Source organism: Monodon monoceros, unplaced genomic scaffold (assembly GCF_005190385.1).
Source record: "Monodon monoceros isolate NGI ecotype Baffin Bay Population unplaced genomic scaffold, NGI_Narwhal_1 Super_Scaffold_21, whole genome shotgun sequence".
Taxonomy (NCBI): Eukaryota; Metazoa; Chordata; class Mammalia; order Artiodactyla; family Monodontidae; genus Monodon; species Monodon monoceros.
In genome coordinates this window covers 53,519,347-53,546,982 of record NW_021703778.1, presented here as the reverse complement: position 1 = coordinate 53,546,982, position 27,636 = coordinate 53,519,347, and the positions used below count along the sequence as shown (strand labels likewise).

Here is a 27,636-nt window from a genome sequence, read left to right as displayed (position 1 = left end):
TAGAGGAGGCAGAGCCATTTTCCAAGTGTTTCATTTAATTCACCTCCTGAGTACCGTTCAGGATGCCTCTGGGGTTCTGGATCTTTGGGCTTTTTTGAATAGTGCATGGCCTCGTATAGGACACTGTAGGCGAAATAGAATATTGCATAAAGTATGTATATGTAGTGCTCTTAAATATCTGACTATTAGCTATTCTATTAGATATAAGTATGTAGATACAGAGATATCCCAACGCCTTTGCCTAGGAAGGGGGCCAAATGAGTTACGGCCTTTCTTGTTGAAAGATGAACCCCCGTATCTTCATGCCCCAAGAGTATCATCATCTGACCACCAGCACCATGAGATGGGGAGTGTGTATACACAGCACTGCCACAGCCAGCCCCTGGTGAGAGCACAGACAGCACGTATACAAAGATCCAGCTAATTTAATACATACATTAATACATATTTTAAATAATAAATTAAATAAATACTAAAGCAATAAATACTTTTATAAATACTAACATGAACTCAGTAGCAAATACAGGCACAATTTAGTAAGAATGAGCCCCCTTTTTTTTTCACCCAAATCAAATCTGTGAAATATTTACTAGATGTAAAATGCAGCCCTGTTGAGTCCAACGGTTTCTGTTTGTTTCCTGGGGCTGGGGGGATCCTTTAACGCATCAGTTGTTGAGAAGCCTTGCTCCTCATCTCTATTTTTGGTGGGAAAGCAGGGTTTCAGGGGAGGCAAGTCGGGTGCTGTCGTGGTGCCTGGCAGGGTGGCACCAATAGGATGCCCCAGAAATGGGCCACGGGGAGAACGTTCAATCGAGCACAGCCCTGTCTGGGGGCCGCGCTAGCATCAGGCCAGAGGGGTCCTTCATCAAGCCTAGCGTGTGCAGAGTTGCCACTGACTAGAGCCAGGGCACCTCTCCATCCAGGATGCTGCAAACTCCACCCGGCTTCGCGGCACCCGCCCGCTGGACAGCGTAATTACCCAACAGATGCAGATTCCTCTCCAGGCGAATGGCAGACTGAAACAGGAGCTCCTCGCGGTTGTCCAGGGCGGATTCCGCTTCCAAGTGGCTCTGCAGCCAACAGGCATACTCTTCCTTACTCAGAACCTGGGTGAGAGCCGCTGATGAGCACCCAGGCCGAGCCCCGTGGCCGGCCCCGCCCCTTCCGCGAAGCCACGCCTACTCACCCTCTTGGCGATGCACAAGGTGCGCAGGCCCTCCACAGCGTACAGGTTGAGGTAGTTCTGAGTCTTGCTCCAGATCTTCTTTTGATGCCTTCCTCTGGCGTCATCTAAGTTGGAGTAAGAGCAGAAACAAGGATGAGTGAGAACAACAGAGCCCAGTGAAATGGTCTGGACTCCCAGGACACCTGGCCCGTTGAAATGAGTTTGCATATATGCAGTTTCCGCAGCTGAGAGCTCAGCGCCATCAGAGGTTCTAGCTGGGTACTCTTCTCACCCAGGGAGAGAAAACAGCCACATTTTCAGGTCTCTAAAGTAATCACACTCAGAGAGCCAGAAAGTAGGATGATGGCTGCCAGGGGCTGGGTGGAGGGGAGAAAGGAGTTGTACAGAGCTTCAGTTTTGCAAGATGAAAATTTCTGGAGATCTGCTGCACACCAATGTGAATATACTCAACACTACTGAACTGTACACTTAAAACTGGTTAAGATGGTAAATTTATACTGTGTTTTTTTTTAAACACACACACACACACACACACACACACACACAAAACAACTAAGAAATCAGCTATCAGCTAGTAAGATTTTTCCAAACATCCACCCTTTTCTGTTTTCTATAGACCCAGATGTGGAACAGACTTGCTGTTTATTACCAGACTGCAGAAGTGCTGACTCTGAGCCTCACCACTGTGGAATCCATGGCAAAGTGACACACACACCTTCTTAACTCCACCATGTTCTTGGGTCAATAATTGTTAGTGAGAAGACAGAAGACACTAGTTTTCGTGTGATAAAAGTATGTTAGGAGTGAATGTGTTTCAGAGCCAGTGAGGACGATGTGGCCCTCCCCATTCTGCCTCACTGTAGCTGGCTGCAATTGGAATGCTAGCAGGAATTTTGTTGCAATTCATTAAGCAGGAATGTCACAGGTGCCCTGTCACATCACTGTGATTTACTCCAACAGCCTCCAGAAAGGGCGCCCAGAAAACATCTGCACCAGTAGATTCAGCCCACCTCTTGCTTCATTACTTGTCAGTAGTATACATGTTCAATATAAAACTTAAAGCAAAAGTTAGATGTTATTTTAAAAAGAACCTCATAACATTTTTGACTATTTCTAATATCCCTTGTTGAAATGAGAATCTCACATAAACAAAACCTCATTAAGAGTGATCTGGCATCTTTTCGTCCAGGAGGTGGGTGTAAATGGAGACACATAAACTTCCCGTTTAGGAAAAGTCATACTTAAAAGTGCAGTTTCTATCCTCCTACACCAGTAATGTTGCCAGACAGAATATAAGATGTCCAAATATCTGGAGAAAACTATAATTCAAAAAGATACATGCACCCCAATGTTCACTGTAGCACTATTCACAATAGCCAAGACATGGAAGCAACCTAAGAATGGAATGTTGATTCCATTCCATCAACAGAGGAATGGATGAAGAAGCTGTGATACATATGTACACAATGGAATACTATTCAGCCATTAAAAAAAAGAAATAATGCCATTTGCAGCAACATGGACGGACCTAGAGATTATCGTACTAAGTGAAATAAGTTGGACAGAGAAAGACAAATACCATATGATATCACATATATGGAAACTAAAATACGGCACAAATGAACTTACCTATGAAACAGAAACAGACTCACAGAGAGAGAACAGATTTGTGGTTGCTAAGGGGGTGAAGGCTAGAGGAGGTATGGATTGGGTGTTTTGGGACTAGCAGATGCAAAGATATATAGAATGGATAAATAACAAGGTCCTACTGTATAGCACAGGGAACTATAACAAGCACTTTGCTGTGCATCAGAAATTAACACAACATTGTAAATCAACTTATACATCAATAAAATAAAATTTTTAAAAAAGAATAAAGGTGAGAAATAATTTACACCTTCCAAAAAATAAGAATATAAGATGCCCAAATAGCACATAGGACATACTTTTACTAAAAACATTATTTGTCGTTTATCTGAGATTAAATTTTAACTAGACAGTCAATATATTTTCTTTGCTAAATCTGGCAACCCTACTTTCCAGCGGTGAGGCCCCTGGTCTGGGGAAGGCTGTCTACTAACCAGGTCAGCTCCTTGACACACGAAACACTCTTAATCTTCTAGATCTGTGCTCTTCATGGAGAAGACAGTGCCCCAACAGACCGAAGACTGGTCCCTTGGAGGCAAAAAATCGTATTATGCATAAAGCACAGATACATGTACAGTACATAAACAAATATACAGCATATCTGTGGCATTAAAATGTCATGGAAGGGCCATTAGAAAAAAAATATCTAAAAAGACTCCTTAAGGGGGCAATAATGAAAAAAAGAGAGAGAGAGTTGGGAAACACTGCCCTAGATTATTGTGCTTTAGGAATTTAAATTTCCTGAAAAGATGACACTGAAAGTCATCTTAATTTTGACTACCATTTACTCCTGGTATTGTGATAACATTATTCCAGATTCTGACTGTTCTTTGAGCAAAGACATGTCTAGCTGAGGGACTCTGGAATTAACACTAATAAAGTACTTGAGTTGTCCAGAGGGGGAGGGGGAGTTTGCATTCCAGAGCAGGAGCAGGGTGCAGGGGCTGTGATGCTGCCCTTAACCACACTGGTCCAAACAAAACTAATGAGTGAGAGAAGGCAGGGTGGGCCACTGGGGACCCAGGGTGCCCTGGACAAGGGTGCGGTCACAGACCACACTGACATGTTTCTGTGCGGGACGGAGCCCACCCAGCCCAGCAGGGAGAGAAGCTGTTACCGCCACATCTTGCCCATCCCTCCCCCTCTATCCTTGCCCTTGGAAGAGGATGGAGCCACCACAAGTTTTGTGTCTTAAAGACCACACAGGGACTTCCCTGGTGGTGCAGTGGTTGAGAATCCGCATGCCTGTGCAGGGGACACGGGTTCGAGCCCTGGTCTGGGAGGATCCCACATGCCGCGGAGCAACTAAGCCCGTGCACCACAACTACTGAGCCTGCACTCTGGAGCCCGCAAGCCACAACTACTGAGCCCATGTGGCACAACTACTGAAGGTTGTGCGCCTGGGACCCGTGCTCCACAATGGGAGAAGCCACCGCAATGAGAGGTCTGCACACCACAACAAAGAGTAGACCCTGCTCACCATAACTAGGAAAAGCCCACGCGCAGCAATGAAGACCCAACGAAGGAAGGAAGGAAGGAAGGGAAACCACACAGAATGGCACTGGACTGAACCTCAGGCAAGTGAATCTTAAGGAAAAGAAACCAGAGAGAAGGGAAAGGGACCCAGCTTACGCTTTATGCCTATAACACACCAAGCACTGTGCTAGGAGCTTGGACAGGGGCTTCTTGTGAGGTCAGAAGCCTGATTTCCTTTGTACAGATGGGAAACTGAGGCACAGGAGGAGTGACTTGTCCAGGGTGACCCCAGCCCATAAATGTAGACTTGGGATTTGAACCGAGGTCTGTAAGGTAATGGGTGGGGTAGAGTCCCTGCTTTCTACTTGACCCCACACAAGCTAGTGGCAGGGCAGGCAAGACATAGCCACGTCCTAAAAATACAACACATTACCCATCCACCACCAGCTTAGCCTTCTCGTGCCCTTTTTGGTAAAAGTGTTGTGAACTCTTTGAAGAAAGATGTTGGACACTCATGTGCCCTCCTCACTTTATCGCCTGCACACAGGTAGAGCAGCTTGGCCATCTGCAAGCCTGCTCTGCTCCATACCCTGCCCACCCCACCTCCAAAGTGAAAGTTGAATGATTTATGTACAATGTCAGGGTGTCACTGGTAGATAACTTCAGGATTACCCCAGAGCCATCCCCTTTCTTGGGAAACCCCTGGGGGCTCTGAACATCCTGAATCTTAAATTGCCTGGTGTCTACATGTAGCTCTGACCGATTCAAACTTATTTGAAGTGCACACTGCTTGGAAATTCCCAGAGGAAGGCGGAGATCTACACAAACTGCTTATTTTTAAGGTGCCCCCTTCAATGTCACGGTTTGGGCAATGTTGTGCTTTGAACCTGTCTGTTCCATGGCTTTGTTCTTTCTCACCTGTAGTTAATTCCTCCCAGGACCAGGTGGAGAGGTCTGGGAAGCTCCCCAGCTTGCACAAGGGCTCCCTTCACCCCTTGACCTTGAAGCTGACTCTGAGTGATAGAAGTTTTGTTTGTTTGTGCTTCGTCTAGAAATTTGAGGCTTTCTACTCATTTTTAAAAGTGCACTGCCAGCCAAGTACAAGCGTGGCCACTGCTGCAGCCTTCTTGGTTGCTCTCGTGTCCCTTGCAACAGCTCAGCAGGCTCCCTGCCCTCTCTCTGGGGTGGGGGTAAGCCTCTCCTGCCATCCCATCCCACCCTTGCTTGCTAGAGCTGGTCCAGTCTTTTCACCTTATCCATGACCCACTGTATGTAGTAAAGTCTGAAACACAGCGGTCCATTAAACTTTCTTTAATACAAGGCTGTGGAATAGGATAAAGGTGGTATTTTTGCAGTAGAATAAAATCTGCTCAGATAATTGCCATACCTATCTGTTTTTCTTTTGCATGGATGCAAAATCAAATTTCAGAATGAAGGAGGCTCTTGGAATGCAAAATCAGCCTGTAAATTGGATTCTACATCCACCCTAGAACCAACACACGGGTAGGAAGGCAAACCCTGCCCTGGAGTAGGTCACCCTCAAGAAAGGCCATGCAAACCGCTTTCAAAGACGCATTTGCAATTCGCTCAGCTGCCTTTGGGAGGCGATAGCTCTGTGACAGGAAAACGGATTTGTCTGCAGAGATCCACCAGTGCACTTTCCCTTAACTGGAGCTGGAGTCCTGTTCTGAGGCACTGAGATCATGGCAAGAGGACCGTGGGAAGCAAAGTGGTAACCCCTAGCTCCGTTCCAGAGCCCCAGAAGGGCATATCCAGCGTAAGGGTTTCCCACAGGTGGTACCCAGAGCTGTTTCCAGGATATAGAAGAGAGGGAGGCTGTGGGGGTCAGGCAGTGGTCCCTCTCCCATCTGCCATCTACCCCGCTTCTCCCCCCTGGAGGTCAGATGTGACCTCTTTTGTCCTCTGGGCACAGAGCGAGGGGTGACTAGGTTTACTAGTGGGGACACAGGCCCTCCCCCTTCCAAGTCCCAGAAGCATTAGTATCTGGAAAGAGGTACAAGCCTTTCTGCTAAACAAAGTTTCACCCTCTACACCAGTGGTATATGAACCCCTCTTTTTCAACCCAAAAGTTACATGGAAGTCAAGTGCAAAAGAGACCAAGATGGAGGTTCTTGGCTGTAAGATGGCCAGAGGCCAGCAGCCCCCACTACCTGGGCCCTCGCTGTGGCCTGAGAACACTCCACAAATGGGCTAAAAACCATGGCTTGGGCCTCATAGGTGCCCAAGGTCCAAGCAATCACAGGGCAGAAAGGAACTTTCTGGGACTTCTAATCTAAAAGCTCTTAACCTGCATTGCCCAGATTTAAACCTGATGCTAGGCCTCACACCCGTTAATCCCCAACCCCATTCTTCTGAGGTGGGTTCAGGCACTGAAGCCCTCCATCCACTGGGTCCTCCCCCCAATTCTAGTCCAAACCCTTCAGAGAAGGAAAAACCCACCCAGAGAGGCAAAGCTCCACTGGAGGGAGGGGCTGGTTTCTCAGGACTGCTCCCTGCAGCGGGCAGCTGCTAGTGGAGGGGAGCAGGGTACCTGTGGAGCAGGGCAGCAGGAGGTCCATGACCACTGAGTCGGCCCCCTTGGTGTAGACGTTGATCTCGTCCGTGAGTGGGTGCCGGATCACCACCGACATCCTCTTGCGGATGGAGTCGAAGCCCAGTGTGTGCAGGAGCTCGAAGGTGAGCCTGCCCAGGTGGGGCAGCTCTACCGACACCTGGTCGTGCAGTCGGTCCACGAGCGCGCAGCTGTAGGCGCGGGCGGCGTAGACGAGAGCTGCCTCGTCGGGGCTCTCGGCCTCGTAGCGCAGCTCCTGCTCGGGCTCAAGCTCCTGTGCTGAGCACTCAGGTGCCCAGCCGTCTGCCCCGCTGCTGTAGCCATTGCTGGCAAGGCCTGGGGCCGGCGGGCCCAGCCTCTCCTCCAGCCGGAACAGCGTGCCGTTGTTGGCCAGCGTGGACAAGAGGCTGGACTTGTGCGCCGACTTGTTGGTGGCCATGCTCCCAATGCTGCTGCAGCCCGAGGCCAGGCGGCTGGGCGTGAACCTCCGGAGGAAATCTTCTATCGTCTTCACCGGGGACTTCAGCTCGAAGCGCACCCTCACCTGCCAGGGAAGTAGTCGGAAGACAGGTTAGGTGTCTCCCAAGAGCCCTCACCCTGACTCCCTTAGGGCCGCCCTCCACTTCCCCAGGGGGGCCTGAATACGGATTTCCCATTTCCCACTGAAAATTGCAACCAGAGTCAGCATTTCTTCCTTGAGACTATCCCTTGGCCTCTTCCTCTTCACCTCAACACAGGTTCTGCCATATTCACTCTTTCAGGATGTGACTGTAGGGTAGCAATGACCAAGGCCCGGGATGGACTCAGGGCATTGGGTGGCCTGTGGTTCCCAAGGCTTTGGGACTGTCCCCTCACTGCAGTGGCCCATGGCTTTACAGAAACTTCCCAGGAGTGGGCCTGCCACTGCCTGGCATGAAGCCTGGCTTTTTTTTTTTCAATTAAAAAAACCATTTAACAAAAGACCAATTTACACATTCCTTTGAATTATGTCCATAAAAAACTTAAATTTACACAAAATTTCCCAAACCCAAAAGAATCTTTCGAAAGAAATGAAATACATAGGCAAATTGAGGCTCCAAATCCTTAAACAAATGTTTAAAAAATCACAATAAATTGTGTATTTTCTAAAGAGGACTGAAAACAACAAAACGACATGTATACAATTGTTAAAGTTTCAAAAAGCTCAATATGGAGCAACAAAGCAACACTTTATTTAAATGAGTGCTGTATGCTAATGATGATACAATATACCTATTTTAATTTTCTGCTAGATAATGGATTTAGAGCAAATGTTGAAACAATCAAACCACTGAATTACAGTTACCCCTTAATCTTTGCAATTTTGTCCATGGGTCTGAAGTTGTGAATTGTAGTAAGAGCCTCCAGAAAAGTCAGGCATTGGTAGAACAAGGCACATAGGACCAATTTTGATAAAGGTGCTTTTTCTTTGGTCTTCTACTGACTTTAAATATTGCTACATATCCAAGTGGGAGATTCGGACAGCCATGCCAGAGCTCCTGCTAGCTCCAAATGCCCTTGAAGGTGGCACCCACCCATAGGTGGGCACAGAAGTGCATCCAGAGACACGTTCATGTGCAGTCTGAGGATTCTGCTCCCTACATGAAACTCACTCCATGTGTGATCATGGGCACACACCTCAGTCATGTCAGGGTCTCTCTCACTTATTCAGTAATTGCAACAATGCCTAGGGTGAGTCAGGTAGGGTCTAACCTAGAAACCAGACCCCTCTTCAGGGATGTATTCCAGAGGGACTGAACAGGGTGGCGGAAGAACCCAGAGGCCAGACGAGGGATGCTGAGGCTGCTGAGAGGTGAACTGCAAAAGGAAGCAGCCTCCATCCAGGGCTGATGGCACAAGCCTGTGGTCTCTGAGTGGCAGAGCCCATCCACCTGGGTTCCGCCAGGCCCACTGGGGCCTCCAAAGGCCGGTGGGGTATGAGCAAAGAGTACAGGGGGGTCACATTGCTGCCAGATATGTTGCTGCCGCAGAGAGGGCAGGGGCCCCTTGTTCACCCTCCATCACAACAATGGCTTCACCAGCAGAACCTGCTGGAAGGCCCAGGAGGAGGGGAAGGGGTCTGGGAGAGTGGGAGTGACAGGGTACAGACCTACAGTGTGCATCAGCCCTAGAACACCTTCATTTGTATCCACTTAAAGTTGCCTAGCTGCATGACGCACAGCCATGCTTAGGTGCACCCCACCCCCTGCAACACCACCTGGCCCACCGGAGGAGCGCTTGAGTTATAGAGGTTCCTTTCACATATAAAACCTTACTCTCTTTGGAGAGAACCTTGATGTTAACCCAAACAAAACCCAACTTGGTGTTGCTATGTTTCTACCACCCAAAGTAACTTCCCACTGATTCTCAACCACTTCCTGAATGCCAATGTTAAAGGCCTTTATTAACATCAAATACATTTACTATGTGCCAAACTCTACTCTGAGACCTTTCCCTGAATCCCACCACCGCCCCCACATCCCAGACAAGGTGCCAAAGACACAGTAGGGGACCAGCTTATAGTGTCGTCAGGATGCAAGTCCAGGTGGCTCCTACCAGGGTCTGGGCCCCAGCCCATCCTGTCCCCTCTCATGTAAGAATCTAGGACCCTGAGGCTCTGGTCGGCATGGAGGGCAGCCACCCTCCTGCCACTGCCCACCTTGGGCCACGCCTGTATGCTCTGTGCCCCTCTCATCCTGGGCTCAGTAGCTGTCTCTGGCTGGCTGCCCTCTCCCTCTTCGCCACAATCCTAGCACCTGCCCACTGCAGTCTGAGGATGTCACCGCAGAGCTACTGAGCTGGCCTGCCCCATCTGAAGCCCCCAGCGCACCCCCTGAAACCTGAGAGTGGTGCTGAGCGACCGGGCTCCTGCAAGACAGGGAAGCGTGCTCCCTCTCAGGAAGACTGACACCAGTGGGGCCACACCTAGGGGCAGGGGCTCTGCGGGCTCACAGTACAATGCTCCAGAACTTGCCTTTTGTCGTGGCTGATCCGGGGATGTGACCACCACTGTGTTGCAGATGGTGAGTGCAATGAAGAAGTCGAAAATGTCAGACAGCTCAGGCGAGAGGTGGGCCAATGGGTGCTCCTGGTGCCTTGCAAAGGCCAGGCACCTGTCACACTCGCTCACCTTCTCCAGCAGCTTCGGGTCGGGCGTTATGTCCTTCTCCTGGGAAGAACACAGGGGCCGAAGGGTCAGTCTGACCCAGTGACCTGCCAAGTGTCCTTTTAGTGCTTGGCTATGTAAGGCACCTTGATTTTACTAGAAGCTGTAAACAGACCTTCACCTCATATATACACGTCATTTTATAACTACAAATTATGTATAATCTTGATTGTATAAGAATATGCAGCTAACATATGAAATGCATATATTCTTTTATATAAGAAGGTACACATGTTCGTTTTATAAAATAATACCTCCAAGAATATATATTATTATAAAATTAACATATCTTACTCAGAAAGATTTGGAAAAATAAGAGAATAATAGGGAAAATGTAACAGATCTCTATCACACCACCTTACAGTAATATATACTTTTTAAAAAAACATGCTTCTCTGCCTTTCCTTCGTCTTTTTTCTATACATGTACATTTTTAATCAAAATATTTTATACATAAATTGGCAGTTTCCATTTCCCCAAAAACATTATATTGCCTCAACTTTACCGGGCCTTTAAGAGTCATTTGAAAACATAATTTTTAACGGCATAAAAACAGACATACCATAATTTATTTGACCATTCCTTTATCACTGGGTACATTTTTTCACTGTTTTATTGATGTAAATAACACACTGATAAGCTTCTATGCACAGAAATCTTTCACTGAATCACTAACTTCCTAGGTCAGAAAGTTGGAACATTTCAAATACTCTTAACCCGTATTGATTGTGAAATTGATGTCAGGAAAACCTTCTCCAACACAGCCTCCCTGCTGCTCGGGTGACAGCTCCCCGCCCACGTGCCCCATGTAAACCCAACAACAATCAGTGACCACAAGTCTAGATGACCTCTATTCAAATGGCACCTTCTATATGGGTTTCGAAGGACATAAAAGAATGAGGCCACCATACGTGAACAAAACGGATTCTCCCTCTCTGGTCTTCAAAAATTTTAGAAGTGAAAGGATCTTTTAGAGGTTGTCACTCACGTACTTCTGGAAATTTCCCTGCCGGATGAGAATGGTCCATAAATGTTTGGCGGTTGACAAGGCAAAGGATGGATTTGGGTTCATCTAATTAAATTTCTTTTTTTTAATCTGACTTTGCTTTTGCACAGCTGTCATCTTGCCCTGATGTTTTACACATTTCATAGGGCAGGACGGACTTCCTCTCCGTCACCCACTTGGCTGGGTCATCGGCAGTCCCCAGCCTGAGAAGCCTGGTAAGGGGACCTAATCAGTGTTTTGGAAAACATACAGCAGTGTGGGAAGAAGGCACTGGACAGAAAAACATCCCCTAACTGAACAGAAGTAACTCCCCAGTGAAGAACAGACACTTTTGGTGACTGGGGGAGGTAACAGCAGGAAGGAGGGCTGCAGGACTCACCATGGGGCTGCTGAAGGCTGTGTGCTTAGACAGCATGCTGGCCCTCTTGGCCTCGGCACGGCTGCTGGTGCGCCGGTGTGACCTGGTGCTCTGGCTCCGATGCACAACTCGGATGCTTTGGTGGCTCCCGGTGCTGCTGCGCTGGGGCAGTGAGCCCCCTCTGGGCACCACCTCCTCCTCCTCTGAGTCTGCTTCCTGGTACCTGGCCAGACGTCGGGCTGTGGGGGAGGGGCACTAAGTGACATCGTGGGGAGGCTGGGTGTGATACTGAGGGGTCTAGGTTCCACAAGGCATCCAGCAGGGCACCCTGGGCCCTCACCACCCTCGCTGTCTGATGGCGAGGCCATGTTTGACAGGGGTTTCCACTGAGGGATGGGGGATGTTCTCATTTACATGCACCTTCAGTGGACCCGATGGGGCTTATGTTCTCAACCCCACGTCACAGATGAGAAGACTGAGTCTCAGCTGTTAAGGTCATGGGATGCAGGGGCAGGGGGTTGAGATGGTACCCAGGCCCACGGGATGCCAAAGCTCAGGTCCCGCGTGATGGCAAAGGGGCCACCCCGTCCCACAAAAAGTCAGATGTGGGTGGAGATGGGTTCACATACAGCCCCTCTGTTCAGGGGGAGCCCCCATGTGAATGGGGTGGGTGGGCAGGTGGCTGGGTTCCAGGCTTTGACCTTCATGCCAGGGTCACAGGGCCACCTGCTTACTGGGGCCGTCAGGACAGATCACGCATTGAGCATCTGCCTTGCAGTCAAGCAGAAATAACGGTTCTCAGGCTGTGTTGACGGTGCTCTCCTGAGAGGGCTCCTTGCTCAACGTCAGGTGGGGAGTAGGTGCTGTCTGCACTCACCCCGTGAGGATGAAGCACTTAGCAGCAGGGAGGCTCACATCCTCCTGGGGTTGTACAGCATGGAAGAATGCCGCCAGTGTTCAGACCCCGCAAGCAGAGCTCCACTGAAGAAGACGGTGATTGTGATGCTGTGCTTGGCTCTTAGGGGGCACCATGGAGCGACAGTCCCTGAGGCCTCCAGGGCTCTCAGTGAATCACAGAAGTGCACCCACGCTGCTGTTCTTGCTAACAAGGGCTCTCAACACGTGTTCCTGGCTTTGCCCAGTTAGTTCAGCTTCTTCCATCATATGTGAGCAACAGGAGACTATCCATAGGGACCACTCGCTCCAAACAAGCAACTCTTAAGAACTTCCAGGGCAGGCCCGGTGCTGGGTGGCAACACAAGGCATCCTAACAGGAGGTGGCCCGTGTGAGGGGCTAAGAGAAGGGCCCCCCGTCTGGGTATGCCATGGTGTGGTCTGTCCTGTGGGCCAGGCCTTGAACTCAGCATCTTCTTTGGGAAGACTTTTCTTTAGAGATAAGGAAAGGGAAGTCACCTGCCCATGGCCACCAGGCCGGGTAACTGCCAACCCCAGGACTCCACCTCAGGGAGCTCCTAATTCCAGGAGAAAACTCCTGCACCCGCCCCCTTTTCCCCCTGGCAGTGAGGTGGTGAGTGGATGGCAAGGAAGGGCAAAGCCTGGACTGGGCCTGTCTAGCTCCTAGGCTTGGCCATTATGAGCATGGTGTCAGCCTCCCAAGGGCACATCTGCCCGCCCACCCTCCCAGAGCAGTGATCAGACGTTAGCCTGAAAGCGGCCATCCCTCAGGCCGCTGCTGGTGTGTCTGTGCTCTGTGACCAGACAGCAGTGGCCTCAGCGATGCCCTTGGGCTCTTTGGGGAAGATGGAGACAAGGAGCAGGTGATGCTTGGCCCTGGCCCTGCACCGTCACCAGGACATGAAGTAGAGAGGGACACGCCCATGGTCTGTGTGGCCGGTTCAGGTACATGTGAGCTGGGCTCAGTACTCAGAGTCAAACCCGCCTGAATTTGTTTTACTAACAGATCTGAGAGGTCGGACCATGCGAGCAGCTGCGAAGGGTGCCAGCCCAGGGGCCCGTCAGTCACTGATCACAGCTCTTCTTTAAAACATGCTGCAGAGACACCTGGCTGTTTCCACCTTCCCCAGCAATGCTTTCCTGTGTCTTCTAGGGGCGATGGACCCCTTTGGTTTTATGGTAAGCATCTGACAACTGTGAAAATCCTTCTGTAATCTTACTTGGGATTCTGCCCCCAGAGCCTCAGTTCCAGTTCAAAGGCCGACTTCAGACCTGGTCCTCTGACTCCTTTATAAGCAGGATGAGGTCTGCTTTCAGGCCCCCAAGCTCTTCTGCACAAGCCTGGGGAGTCAGGGAAGGGGAGAGCCAGAGAGGGAGGCAGGTGGGCAGATGGGACACTGTCCCTGACCGGTTTTTTTGAGTGGCAAATAAAACATTAAACAAATTGGACACATTCCTATGCCTTCTGTTAATATGATTCATTTTATCATGGAGGATATAGTGGATATCATGATAATTCTTGGTTTTATAAAACTCACAAAAATCTCATGCTTCCAGCAGATCTTTCCCACTAAATGCCCCTAAAGAACAGCTTCCTATTGATGCCCCCATGTTGTCCCCCTGTTCTGTACTTGCTTCTGTTTCTCTGGCAAGGTTTCTTTGATGTTCTCAGATGCTGTTCCAGGAAAGAAGGGGAGTCCTGGTTGCAGAGCAGGTGCCCTCTCTCTCAGAGGTGCGATGGCCCCAGAGACACTTCTGTGGTGCAGGGACTCCCTCCTGTTTTGGGTGGGCAGCTGGCTCCAGGCACCCCTCGACTTAGGAAGCAGATGGCTCCCCTATGTGCTCAGAGGGGACAGAGGGAGGCAGCCAAGGATGAGAAAAGGAGAGGTGGGGGGAGGGACTGCCTAAATTCCAAAGTGAGGTGACACTTCCCTCTGGGAGGTCATATTCCAGAGGAAAGAACGCAGCATGAACTGCCCAGTGCCCTGCTGAGAATTTGCATCTGATAACAAGGAGACTGATGCGTGACAAAGGAAACATCTCTTTGCCTCTTGGTGTGACAGAGACCGGGTGCCTCTGAGGTGAGTTCCTCAAGGTTGCCCTCTTTGGTTCTGCTTGTCTGGCAGAAACTGAGTGTTTAAGCAGATGCCCACCACAGCAGACAGTGCAGGAAGCAGGTGCCATCAGCAATAAGGAGGGGCCTTTTCTACAGATGCTGGTCCAGGGCTGCTCTGACAGCCTTTCTGTTTTATTCTCCCTCAAAAATCATCAACCCCTGAAGCTGTGTGTGTGTGTGTGTGTGTATATGTACACGCACGCACACACAGGCACATGGGCATGCAACTCTGATACAGCAGCTCTCTGGTCCTGCCCAGATTGGGAGCCCCCATCCCCAGACTCACCATTTGCATCATGAGAATATTCTATGCCAGACACAGTGCATCTTCGGAAAACCATCTTATTCTCAGTTAAAGTGCCAGTTTTATCGGAGAAGATATACTGTATCTGCCCTAGGTCTTCCGTGATGTTCAGGGCTCGGCACTGCAGCTGTGAGTCTGTCTCCTCATCATACAACTCTATATCCTGGTTAATGAAGTACACTTGGCATACTTTAACAATTTCAATGGAAACGTACAAGGAAATTGGGATCAAAACCTAGGAGACACAAGGCACATAGAATGAATGACCGTGAAGACCCGGGAACTGCGGATTTAGTCCAATCTAAACAACAAATAACTACAACCTCAAGTAAGTAGGGACTATACTGTACCTTTCAGAGCTTAAACAAGTTGGCTTAGAGTCAGTATTGTTAGAGTATTAGGATATTGGCAAAGAGTTTAAACTAGGACAGCCTATGGTGCCACTGCAGAGCGGAAATCCACTATCGTGTCTGGAAGTATGGAAACCATGGCTTGTATAGAAGCAAGCGTTTTCATATTACTAAGTTGTGCTTGAGAGAAGCTAGGAGAGGAAAAAGAGAAAAGAGAAACACAAAACACATGGCACAGTCAGAGTCCTCATAAGCAAAGTCACCTCACACCCAGGCTGTCCCGGGGCTCCCAGTGACAGGAGCTGCCTGTCCCGCAGACACAACCCCACAGCTCAGAAGAGATAGTCTTTTCAGTGGCTGGTTCTATGCTGAAGGACAATCTCTGTGATTTTGTACAATACAGAGCAGAGGGGAGAGGCTTTGAGAAGAACAGTCACGGTTATGCTTTGACAATTCAAGAATAACCTTCATGAAATCAACGCTTAATTTTTTCTTTATCTCTGGAGTAACAGTATTGAACTGATACTTATGGGCTCAGAATATCACATCCAGACTAACTGGGTTCTCTGGGTAACTTAAGTATATGTTAATGCAACACCTACTACAGGACGAACTCAAGTACATGTGATATAAGACAGCAGAACGCCCCTTCCAGGCAAAGGCTAAGCCAATATCTTCTGTTCACTGTGTCCCTAAGGAGGATGGCAGAGATGCTCACTGCCCCTCTCCACTTTCACAGGCTTTTGGGGCATAAATTCTCAGTTAGTGATGGGGAATTGTTCAGGAGGCATGGGAACTAATAATAATAATAATAACTAATGCTGCAAAATGCAATGTGATATCCTAAATTGACTCCAGGAACAGAAAAAGCACATCAATGGAAAGATTAGTAGAATCCGAATGACGTCTGGAGTTTTGTTTGAGACAAAGTACCAAAGTTGGTTTCTCAGGTTTTTTTTCTTTCTTTTTTGCGGTACACGGGCCTCTCACTGTTGTGGCCTCTCCCGTTGCGGAGCACAGGCTCCGGACGCACAGGCTCAGCGGCCATGGCTCACGGGCCCAGCCGCTCCGCGGCACGTGGGATCTTCCCGGACCGGGGCACGAATCCGTGTCCCCTGCATCGGCAGGCGGACTCTCAACCATTGCGCCACCAGGGAAGCCCGGTTTCTCAGTTTTGACAACGTACCAGAGAAATGTAATACGCTCACATTAAGACACACTGGGTGAGGGACACATGGGAACTCTCTGTACTATTTTTTGAAACTTGTCTGTAAACCTTAAAATTATTCTGAAATAAAAATGTAGGTTTAAGACAGGAATAAAGACGCAAACTTAATAGAGAATGGACTTGAGGATACGGGGAGGGGGAAGGGTAAGCTGGCACAAAGTGAGAGAGTGGCATGGACATATATACACTACCAAATGTAAAATAGATAGCTCGTGGGAAGCAGCCGCATAGCACAGGGAGATCAGCTCGGTGCTTTGTGACCACCTAGACGAGCAGGATAGGGAGAGTGGGAGGGAGGGAGACGCAAGAGGGAAGAGATATGGGGATATATGTATATGTGTAACTGATTCACTTTGTTAATAAAGCAGAAACTAACACACCATTGTAAAGCAATTATACTCCAATAAAGATGTTTTAAAAAATGTAGGTTTTTTAAGAAGTAATTGAGTGGAGGGGGGTGGTGGGATGAATTGGGAGACTGGGATTGACATATACATACTACTGATACTATATATAAAATACATAACTAATGAGAACCTACTATATAGCACAGGGAACTCTAGTCAATGCTCTGTAGTGACCTAAATGGGAAAGAAATGCAAAAAAGAGTGGATATATGTATACGTAGAGCCAATTCACTTTGCTGTACAGTAGAAACTGGGAAGGAAATCCAAAAAAGAGCGGATATATGTATACGTATAGCTGATTCACTTTGCTGTACAGTAGAAACTAACACAACATTGTAAAGCAACTACACTCCAATAAAAATTAATTTTAATAAAAAGAAGTAATTGAGTGGAAAAACAAAACAGAACCAATGATTGAAAAACCGACCCCTCAGAGCCTAAAAATCTTAAGAATAGCAAAGGAGAATTTTAACTTGAAAAGCACCCAAGAAAAGATCCTTTAGATAAGTTGGGTGGGAAAACAAAAGGCAACATATTTGTCAGATGAACCTGTGCTCCTCCCAGGTGCAGAATTTGTGGGAAGTTCTTAGCAGACTATGATGACTCAAAGTTCTCATCAGAAAAGTAAAGCAATTGTCATATGGAACTTAGTACTGTTACCTGCAGAACTATTATCATTGTCAAAAACGAATAAACTGCAGCTGTGACTGGGGATAAAGAGGTGCCGTCAGACTCAGGGACATCAAATAATGATTTCTTCTCTTGATAGCGCTGCACCCATAGTCCATGTCCTGTAGCAAAGTTCAAAGAGGAACGTCATTCACCTGACACAAGTACATCGGGTTTTATGAGCCCGCCTGGCCACCTAAGAAAGCAAAAGCCCATGGTATTGTTGGCACTACAATCAGAGCACTGGAAGGAAGGCCCCGGGACTTGGACTCTGCCTCAACCCTGGCCTTTCCCATCGTTGGTACTGAATAGCACCACTGGTCATAACACAGGAATTGGACGTGTGCTGGTAGCTGCCAATGAGAAACCCCAGAAAGGAATTTCCCAATGCCTCACTAAACACCAGGCTCAATAGGCTCTGAATACTGCCTGTAATTGTCCCTGCTTAGAGATTCAAAATTCACATCTCACAGACTCTGAAAAGCCAACAGCAACACACGTTATTTCATCAACTGAGCCCCACACCTAAATGATGACAGAGCCCTTTTCATGCCCCGTATACCAGTGCCTTTTACCACTGAGTTCCAAGACCATGTCACACCTGTCTGGTGTGTGATGTCAGCTGAGTGGGACACGGTGAAGGTCGTTTACCTGGAGGTCCACGCGCTTCCCTGCCAGGCACTCCCAAAGCAGCATGCCGGTTTGGAGGCCACCAGAAGCTGGGGGCGCCAGACTCTGCACACAGCCTAACTGCTAGCCCCTTCGTGGGACCCAAATAATGTTTTCCCTCTTCTCACAGAGTCCCTAATAGTAGCATTTGTGCTTCTACTGCTCTGATTCCTGTTATCACCAGGTTAGTATCACTCTTTCCACTGGAATCATTACAGGAGGCATGATTAAGCCGTTCTTCCACCCCAGAAGATGTCAATTTGAAAAACACTAGTTTGCGGAGCTCATTCATCGAAACGTCTCAACGTGGCCTTGCCAATGCAAACATCCCCTGAGTCCAAGCCAGTGACAAATGTGTGTTAATTAGAGCACTGGGTCAGAAGGAGACAGAGACAGCCCAGCAGGGGCCCCCGGCAACCGTCCAGCAGTGCCCACTCATCGTGACCTCTGAGGAGACTTACCGACGGCCGAAAACAGAGACATACAAACGAGGAGGAGGACACACCAGAGCACGTCGCAGTTCATCTGCCTCTCCAGCCGGCTGCGCTTGTAGCGGGGCCCGCTGTTGTTCAGCAGAGCCTTGGTCTCATGTCCTGCGGGGGAGGCGGTGAGTCAGTGCCCAGCAGGAAAGGGACGGGCTACGCTGACTCCGTGGATTGGAAAAGGGTGCTGCCATCCAATGATCCATATGGGATAAGTTCAGTCAGAAAAGTAGGCTCTACAATTAATCTCAACTATGTAACCACCATGGGGAAATGCACAGAAAGAAATAGGCTAACATGCTAAGAACACTTCTGGTCCAGATATTATTAGACATTTTGCGTCCATCTATTTTCCTGGTTTTCTACAATGGGTTTATGCTACTTTGATAATCAGGAAAAAAACAAAACAACCAGGAGCAATGTCCAGGAATAGCCAGCCCACCATGCTGAGCCAATGCCATCACAGACGGCAGGTGACACACAGCACCTACCTGCGTAGATGACGATGCCCACGACGGCTTCTGTGTTTCGGATGGTGCAGCCTCGAAGCAGCAGGTTTTCTTTGTAGAGCCCAGCCTTTTTCCCATTTTTGTGTATGCTGTCATGGAACAGTTGGCATGTGTCACGTGGGTGCTTACATGGCCTCACAGCTCAAGCAGCACCGCTCTGGGAAGGAAGGCCTAGACCCAGGGCTGGGGAGGGGAGGGGTGGAGGGTCTCAGTGGACCTTTGCAAGAGCTGAGATGGGGCTGGCACTCACCAGTAACTGGGCTTCTAGAAGCCCCTCCAGAGCCTGATGTTTGTTCGTTTACTTTGCCCACGGGCTTTGTGAAATAAGAAATATATGATTTTGTCTCTGCCCCCAGTTCCTGACACAGGGCTCCTGACACCTTTGTAAATAGAAGTCCTAGGATAATCTTTTGTTCTAACATTTAGTCTTTGACTCCAGTTCCTGGCACAGAGCTCCTAAAATTCTTGTAATTTCCTAAGTGATCAGAGCACTAGGAACATCTTTTGTTCTAACATTTGGTCTTCGAGACCGGCTGTTCCTGACACACAGGACTGAGCCTGTCACCTGTGGGATCTGACGCTCTCCCCAGGAAGATAGCATCAGAATTGAGTTAGACTGTGGGACACCCAGCTTGGTGTGGGAAAAACCCACACATCAGAATTGGTACCAGGACCATTGTAGGCTTCATGCCACAAGGTCTGGCCACAGCTAGAGAGGGCAGAGTCGGGAACTGGGGGACCGAGTTGGAAAGCTGGCCCAGGAAGGCCCTGCCAGGTAATCTCTGCCCATGTCCTGATCATCACAGAGAACACTTCTCCTCACCAGTACCTCATGTTGTCACAGGGTACAAATATTTCTCTAGAAAAGGGGATCATATTGATTTCAGCAATATTTCCTACATTCTGTTTTTCTTATTAAAAGTCACACAATTATTAGAAATATTAACATGTTAAATTTGAAATGTGGTAAACTCCATGATACCATTTTATACATTTGGTTTCACTGCTATTTAGATTCAGAGAATATCCCACGTTTAAGCAACTGCTTTTCAAACTCATCCTCTTGACCTACTAATGGCAGCCGCACCCTCACCCCTGTTGGTCAGGAGTGTGCTAGGGCCACACTGGGATGGATGAGGTCCTGGGAGCCTGATGAATGGGTCACAAGGGGAGGCCCTGGAGGCTTTCAGAACTAGAGCAGGGGCCCAGCCTAACCTACATCAATCAGGCAGTGCCACCTGCCTTCCAAGAGGAGGGCCTTCCAAGAAGCCACCTTCTCACACCCTAGGTGGACAGCCCTCCCCAGCCCTCCCACACATACCCACAGCCCAAACTCCTTCTCTGAGGTCACCAAGGATCCCTGCAGGTGTCGCCCCTCCCACCAGCTCCTAGCAGTGCCCACTGACCAGGGAGCAGAGCTAGTTTGGAGAGGTAGAAGGTCAGAAGAAGCCGTTAAGGGTTCCAGTAAAACAGCACTTCCTGCCACTTCCAGACCTTGGTCACCTGCATGAGGGATGGGGTTGCCTCTCAACCTAAGACACAATCTGTATTCTTCACAACCAGGGAAATCAATATATTTTATGGTGAAGAAAAGAAGCTAAACAATAAAGAAAAGGCCAAAACACCATGCTGGGGGGACGCATTTCCTGCAAGCCTGTTATTTACCAACATGGCACTGGTTCTTCTGCAGAACTAATGCAAAGGAACGTGCAGGAGGAGGGCCAATCAACACTGTGTGATGCCCTCTCCCTCCCCCCCACCTTGTGGCAATTCCAGAATAAAGTTCTGCTTTAAAAAGAGATTCAAGACTGGAAACCTCAGTGCCAGCTAAAGCGTCAAGAGGCCCGAGTGCATGAGACGTTACACACAAAACCCAGCTCCCGAGTCAGGAGTGAGAGAATGCCCACCGCCACGGTTCTCTCCACAACAGCCGCGCATGGAAACCATTTCTCGGGACAGCAGTCAAGGATGAACCATCTAAATCAAACCAGTCATGCTTATTCAGAACAAGAGATGAACTCAACAGAAACAAGAAAAGGTATTACATTAAGCTTCCTTTGATGTGACCTACACCTTTCAGTAACTACTGTGCTTTCTAATCAGACCAAGCCAGACCAGAACTGATCACAGCAGGTGTATCGGCCTGTTTAAAGCCCCCGGCGGCATACAAATGGCAACGGGGGCTGTGCTCTGAGTGAGTCTCCCTGCATCAGAAGGGGAGGAAGGCTGGAGAACGGCGTCACCCTAAAGGTGCTTGGCAGTGCAAGTGCTGCCTTGGTCTCCTAAGGGGGAAAGTCCCTGCCAAGGGCGAATAGGCCCAGGACCCAGCAGGCATGAGGCTTGACTCCAGGAAGACGTGCAAGAGAATATGAGCCCATCACACTGCCCTCAGCACCTACCTGTGTCTTATGGCTTGACATGTGTCCCCCCTAGAATTCATATGTTGATGTCCTAACCCCAGTATCTCAGAATGTGACTGCATTTGGAGTTAGGTCTTTAAAGAGGTAATTAAGTTAAAATAAGGTCATATGGATGGGCCCTAACCCCATATGACTGCTGTCTCTGTTAGAAAAGATTTGGACACAGAGACAGACAAGCACAGAGGTTAAGATGATGTGAGGGCACAGGGAGAAGGTGGCTGTCCGCAAGCTAAGGAGAGGGGCCTCAGGAGACACCAGTCCTGCTGACACCTGGATCTTGCTTCCACCCTCCAGAACTGTGAGACAATGCATTTCTGTTGTTTAAGCTGCGGGGTCTGTGTCAGCCCAAGCAAACGGATACATCCCTTAACATTTAATCTAAGCCACGTACAAGAGCTCCTTTAGTTCAAGTCCCCATTGTTTGACTCATCCAAACAATCTCTTCCAAATCGAAACTGTCCAAAAGTGCCCTGGGAAATACCACATGCAGGACATGACAGGGCTCAGCTAATAAACTCCTGCCTGGCTGTTCTTTCTCAAGAGAGGCTGTGTCTCCTGATGGTCTTGCATGTCATTTCTGTCCTTCTAAGTCCCAGCACTCGGAGATGCTGGGGAGAATCAACCATCTGTCCAGACACAGGTGCAAGGTGCCATGGTTGTGATGCAAGAGAAGGGGGACCTTGGACAGCAACCTGCAGCCGCCCCTCCCTAGGTCACATCACCTCTAGCACCCAGACCTGGGTCTCTTCTCTGCTCCACTGCTGGCCGAAGCTCCACCAACGACTGGTCACACATGGACCAGCACCCTTGCTGCCATTGTTGACTCCCCTCCTTATTTTTATATCCACACAGACATCAGTTTTCGATTTTGCCCCCTTCGCTAGCTATTCCTTTTTATTTTTTAGTATCTTTATTGGAGTACATTTGCTTTACAATGTTGTATTAGTTTCTATTGTACAACAAAGTGAATAAGCTATATGGATACACATATCCCCGTATCCCCTCCCTGTTGAGCCTCCTTCCCACCCTCCCTATCCAACCCCTCTAGCTCATCACAAAGCATCGAGCTGATCTCCCCGTGCTATGCAGCAGCTTCCCACTAGCCATTTATATATGGTAGTGTATATATGTCAATGCTACTCTCTCACTTCGTCTCAGCTTCCCTTTCCCCACCGTGCCCTCAAGACCATTCTCCACATCTACGTCTTTATTCCTGCCCTGGCACTAGACTCGTCAGTACCGTTTTTTATATTCCATATCTGTGCATTAGCATCCGGTATTTCTTTTTCACTTTCTGACTTACTTCTCTCTGTATGACACTCTAGGTCCATCCATGTCATTACAAATAACTCAATTCCATTCCTTTTTAGGGCTGAGTAATATTCCATTGTATATATGTGCCACATCTTCTTTATCCATTCATCTGTCGATGGACACTTAGGTTGCTTCCATGTCCTGACTATTGTAAACACAGCTGCAACGAATATTGTGGTACATGACTCTTTTTGAATTATGGTTTTCTCAGGGAATATACCGAGTAGTGGGATTGTTGGGTCATATGGTAGTTCTATTTTCAGTTTAAGGAACCTCCATACTGTTCTCCATAGTGACTGTATCAATTTGCATTCCCACCAGCAGTGCAGAAGGGTTCCCTTTCCTCCACACCCTCTCCAGCATTTATTGTTTGTAGATTTTTTGATAATGGCCATTCTGACTGGTGATACCTCTTTGTAGTTTTGATTTTCATTTTTCTAATGATTAGTGATGTTGAGCATCTTTTCATGTGTTTGTTGGCAATTTGTATGTCTTCTTTGGAAAAATGTCTGTTTAGGTCTGCCACCTATTTTTGCATTGGGATGTTTGTTATTTTGATAATGAGCTGCTTTTATATTTTGGAGATTAATCTTTTGTCAGTTGCTTCATTTGCAAATATTGTCTCCTTTTCTAGGGGTTGTCTTTTTATCTTGTTTATGGTTTCCTTTGCTGTGCAAAAGCTTTTAAGTTTCATTAGGTCCCATTTGCTTATTTTTTATTTTATTTCCATTACTCTAGGAGGTGGGTCAAAAAAGGTCTTGCTGTGATTTATGTCATAGAGTGTTGTGCCTATGTTTTCTTCAAAGAGTTTTATAGTGTCTGGCCTTACATTTAGGTCTTTAATCCATTTTGAGTTTATTTTTCTGTATGGTGTTAGGAAGTGTTCTAATTTCACTCTTTTACATGTAGCTGTCCAGTTTTCCTGGCATCACTTATTGAAGAGGCGATCTTTTCTCCATTGTATATTCTTGCCTCTTTTGTCAAAGATATGGTGACCATATGTGTATGGGTTTATCTCTGGGCTCTCTATCCTGTTTCATTGATCTGTATTTCTGTTTTTGTGCCAGTACCATACTGTCTTGATTACTGTAGCTTTGTAATATAGTCTGAAGTCTGGGAGCCTGATCCCTGCAGCTCAGTTTTTCTTTCTCAAGATTGCTTTGGCTATTCAGGGTCTTTTGTGTTTCCATACAAATTGTAAAATTGCTTGTTCTAGTTCTATGAAAAATGCCAGTGGTAGTTTGATAGGGATTGCATTGAATCTGTAGATTGCTTTGGGTAGTACAGTCATTTTCACAATGTTGATTCTTCCAATCCAAGAACATGGTATATCTCTCCATCTATTTGTATCATCTTTAATTTCCTTCATCAGTGTCTTATAATTTTCTGCATACAGGTCTTTTGCCTCCTTAGGTAGGTTTATTCCTAGATATTTTATTCTTTTTGTTGCAATGGTAAATAGGAGTGTTTTCTTAATTTCACTTTCAGATTTTTCATCATTATTATAGAGGAATGCAAGAGATTTCTGTGCATTAATTTTGTATCCTGCTACTTTACCAAATTCATTGATTAGCTCTAGTAGTTTTCTGGTAGTATCTTTAGGATTCTCTATGTATAGTATCATGTCATCTGCAAACAGTGACAGTTTTACTTCTTTTCTGATTTGGATTCCTTTTATTTCTTTTCCTTCTCTGATTGCTGTGGGTAAAACTTCCAAAACTATGTTGAATAATAGTGGTGAGAGTGGACATCCTTGTCTTGTTCCTGATCTTAGAGAAATAGTTTCAGTTTTTCACCATTGAGAATGATGTTGGCTATGGGTTTGTTGTATATGGCCTTTATTATGCTGAGGTAGGTTCCCTCTATGCCCACCTTCTGGAGAGTTTTTATCATTAATGGGTATTGAATTTTGTCAAAAGCTTTTTCTGCATCTATTGAGATGATCACATGGTTTTTATCCTTCACTTTGTTAATATGGTGCATCACATTGATTGATTTGCATATATTGAACAATCCTTGTATTCCTGGGATAAACACCACTTGATCATGGTGTATGATCCTTTTAATGTACTGTTGGATTCTGTTTGCTAGTATTTTGTTGAGGATGTTCATCAGTGATATTGGCCTGTAATTTTCTTTTTTTTGACATGTTTGTCTAGTTTTGTTATCAGGGTGATGGTGGTCTCATAGAATGAGTTTGGGAGTGTCCCTCCCTCTGCTATATTGTAAGAGTTTGAGAAGGATAGTGTTAACGCTTCTCTAAATGTTTGATAGAATCCTCCTGTGAAGCCATCGGGCCCTGGGCTTTTGTTTGGTGGAAGAGTTTTAATCACAGTTTCAATTTCAGTGCTTGTGATTTGTCTGTTCAAGTTTTCTATTTCTTCCTGGTTCAGTCTTGGCAAGTTGTGCCTTTCTAAGAATTTGTCCATTTCTTCCAGGTTGTCCATTTTACTGACATATAGTTGCCTGTAGTAGTCTCTCATGATCCTTCGTATTTCTGCAGTGTCAGGTGTAACTTCTTTTTCATTTCTAATTCTTTTGATTTGAGTCTTCTCTCTTTTTTTCCTGATGAGTCTGGCTAATGGTTTATCAATTTTCTTCACCTTCTCAAAGAACCAGCTTTTAGTTTTATTGATCTTTGCTATTGTTTCCCTCATTTCTTTTTCATTTATTTCTGATCTGATCTTTTTGATTTCTTTCCTTGTGCTAACTTTGGGGTTTTTTTTGTCCTTCTTTTTCTAATTGCTTTAGGTATAAGGTTAGGTTGTTTATTTGAGATGTTTCTTGTTTCTTGAGGTAGAATTATATTGCTATAAACTTCCCTCTTAGAACTGCTTTTGCTGCACCCCATAGATTTTGGGTCGTGTTTTCATTGTCATTTGTTTCTAGGTATTTTTGATTTCCTCTTTGATTTCTTCAGGGATCTCTTGGTTATTTAGTAGCATATTGTTTAGCCTCCATGTGTTTGTACTTTTTACATTTTTCTTGTAATTGATATCTAGTCTCATAGCATTGTGGCTGGGAAAGATACTTGATATGATTTCAGTTTTCTTAAGTTTACTGAGGCTTGATTTGTGATCCAAGATGTGATTTATCCTGGAGAATGTTCCATGTGCACTTGAGTAGAAAGCATATTCTGTTGTTTCTGGATGCAATGTCCCATAAATATCAATTCAGTCCATCTAGTCTAATGTGTCATTTAAAGCTTGTGTTTCCTTATTTATTTTCTGTTTGGATGATTTGTCCATTGGTGTAAGTGGAGTGTTAAAGTCACCTACTATTATTGTGTTATTGTTAATTTCCCCTTTTATGGCTGTTAGCATTTGCCTTATGTTGAGGTGCTCCTATGTTGGGTGCATAGATATTTACAAATATTATATCTTCTGGATTGATCCCTTGATCATTATATAGTTTCCTTCCTTGTGTCTTGTAATAGTCTTTATTTTAAAGTCTATTTTTTCTTATGAGTATTGCTACTCCATCTTTCTTTTGATTTCCATTTTCATGGAGTATCTTTTTCCATCTCTTCACTTTCAGTCCGTATGTGTTCCTAGGTCTGAAGTGGGTCTCTTGTAGACAGCATATATACAGGTCTTGTTTTTGTATCCATTCAGCCAGTCTGTGTCTTCTGGTTGGCACATTTAATCCATTTACATTTAAGGTAATTATTGATATGTATGTTCCTATTGCCATTTTCTTAATTGTTTGGGGTTTGTTTTTGTAAGTCTTTTCCTTCTCTTGTGTTTCCTGCCTAGAGAAGTTCCTTTAGCATTCACTGTAAAGCTGGTTTGGTGGTGCTGAATTCTCTTAACTTTTGCTTGTCTGTAAAGCTTTGATTTCTCCATCGAATCTGAATGAGATCCTTGCTGGGTAGAGTAATCTTGATGTACGTTTTTCCTTTTCATCACTTTAAATGTATTGTGCCACTCTCTTCTGGCCTGTAGAGTTTCTGCTGAAAGATCAGCTGTTAACCTTATGCAGATTCCCTTTATTTTTTGCTTTTCCCTTGCTGTTTTTAATAATTTTCTTTGTGTTTAACTTTTGTTAGTTTGATTAATATATGTCTTGGCATGTTTCTCCTTGGGTTTATCCTGTATGGGACTCTCTCCGCTTCCTGGACTTGACTATTTCCTTTCCCATTTGGGGGATGTTTTCAACTACAATCTCTTTAAATATTTTCTCAGCCCGTTTCTTTTTTCTTCTTCTTCTGGGATGCCTATAATTCCAATGTTGGTGCGCTTAATGTTGTCCCAGAGGTCTCTGAGACTGTCCTCCATTTTTTTCATTCTTTTTTCTTTATTCAGCTCTGCAACAGTTATTTCCACTCTCTGTCTTCCAGCTCACTTATCTGTTCTTCTGCCTCAATTATTCTGCTATAGATTCCTTCTACTATATTTTAAATTTCGGTTATTGTGTTGTTCATTACTGTTTGTTTGATCTTTAGTTCTTCTAGGTCCTTGTTAAACGTTTCTTGTATTTTCTCTATTTCCAAGATTTTGGATCATCTTTAGTATTATTACTCTGAATTCTTTTTCAGGTAGTTTGCCTATTTCCTCTTCATTTATTTGGTCTTGTGGGTTTTTATCTTCTCCTTTGCCTGTAAGATCTTTCTCTGTCTTCTCATTTTGTCTAATTTACAGTATTTGATCCTTTCCTTTCCCTAGGCTGCAGGGTCATAGTTCCTCTTGCTTCTGGTCTCTGCCCCCATTGGTGGCATTGGTCCAGTGTCTTGTGTAGGTTTCCTGATGGGAGGGGTTGGTGCCTACATTCTGGTGGGTGGAGCTGAGCCATTTTCCTCTGATGAGCAGGGCCATGTCAGGTGGT

At 46.5% G+C, this 27,636-nt stretch overlaps 1 protein-coding gene across 1 annotated transcript in view; it reads right to left on the bottom strand.

Moving 5' to 3' along the window:
- The window catches only part of ATP10A (ATPase phospholipid transporting 10A (putative)), a 175,051-nt gene that overhangs the window by 24,346 nt on the left and 123,069 nt on the right, over positions 1-27,636 (bottom strand). Inside the window, exons 4-12 of the mRNA XM_029239437.1 lie at positions 19,061-19,167; positions 18,549-18,680; positions 17,410-17,540; positions 14,747-14,999; positions 11,451-11,668; positions 9,874-10,068; positions 6,861-7,425; positions 1,187-1,290; positions 980-1,106 (exon numbers count right to left, since the gene is read on the bottom strand). Coding sequence (XP_029095270.1) covers positions 980-1,106; positions 1,187-1,290; positions 6,861-7,425; positions 9,874-10,068; positions 11,451-11,668; positions 14,747-14,999; positions 17,410-17,540; positions 18,549-18,680; positions 19,061-19,167 — 1,832 coding nt within the window. The remainder of the gene's footprint in view (positions 1-979; positions 1,107-1,186; positions 1,291-6,860; positions 7,426-9,873; positions 10,069-11,450; positions 11,669-14,746; positions 15,000-17,409; positions 17,541-18,548; positions 18,681-19,060; positions 19,168-27,636) is intronic.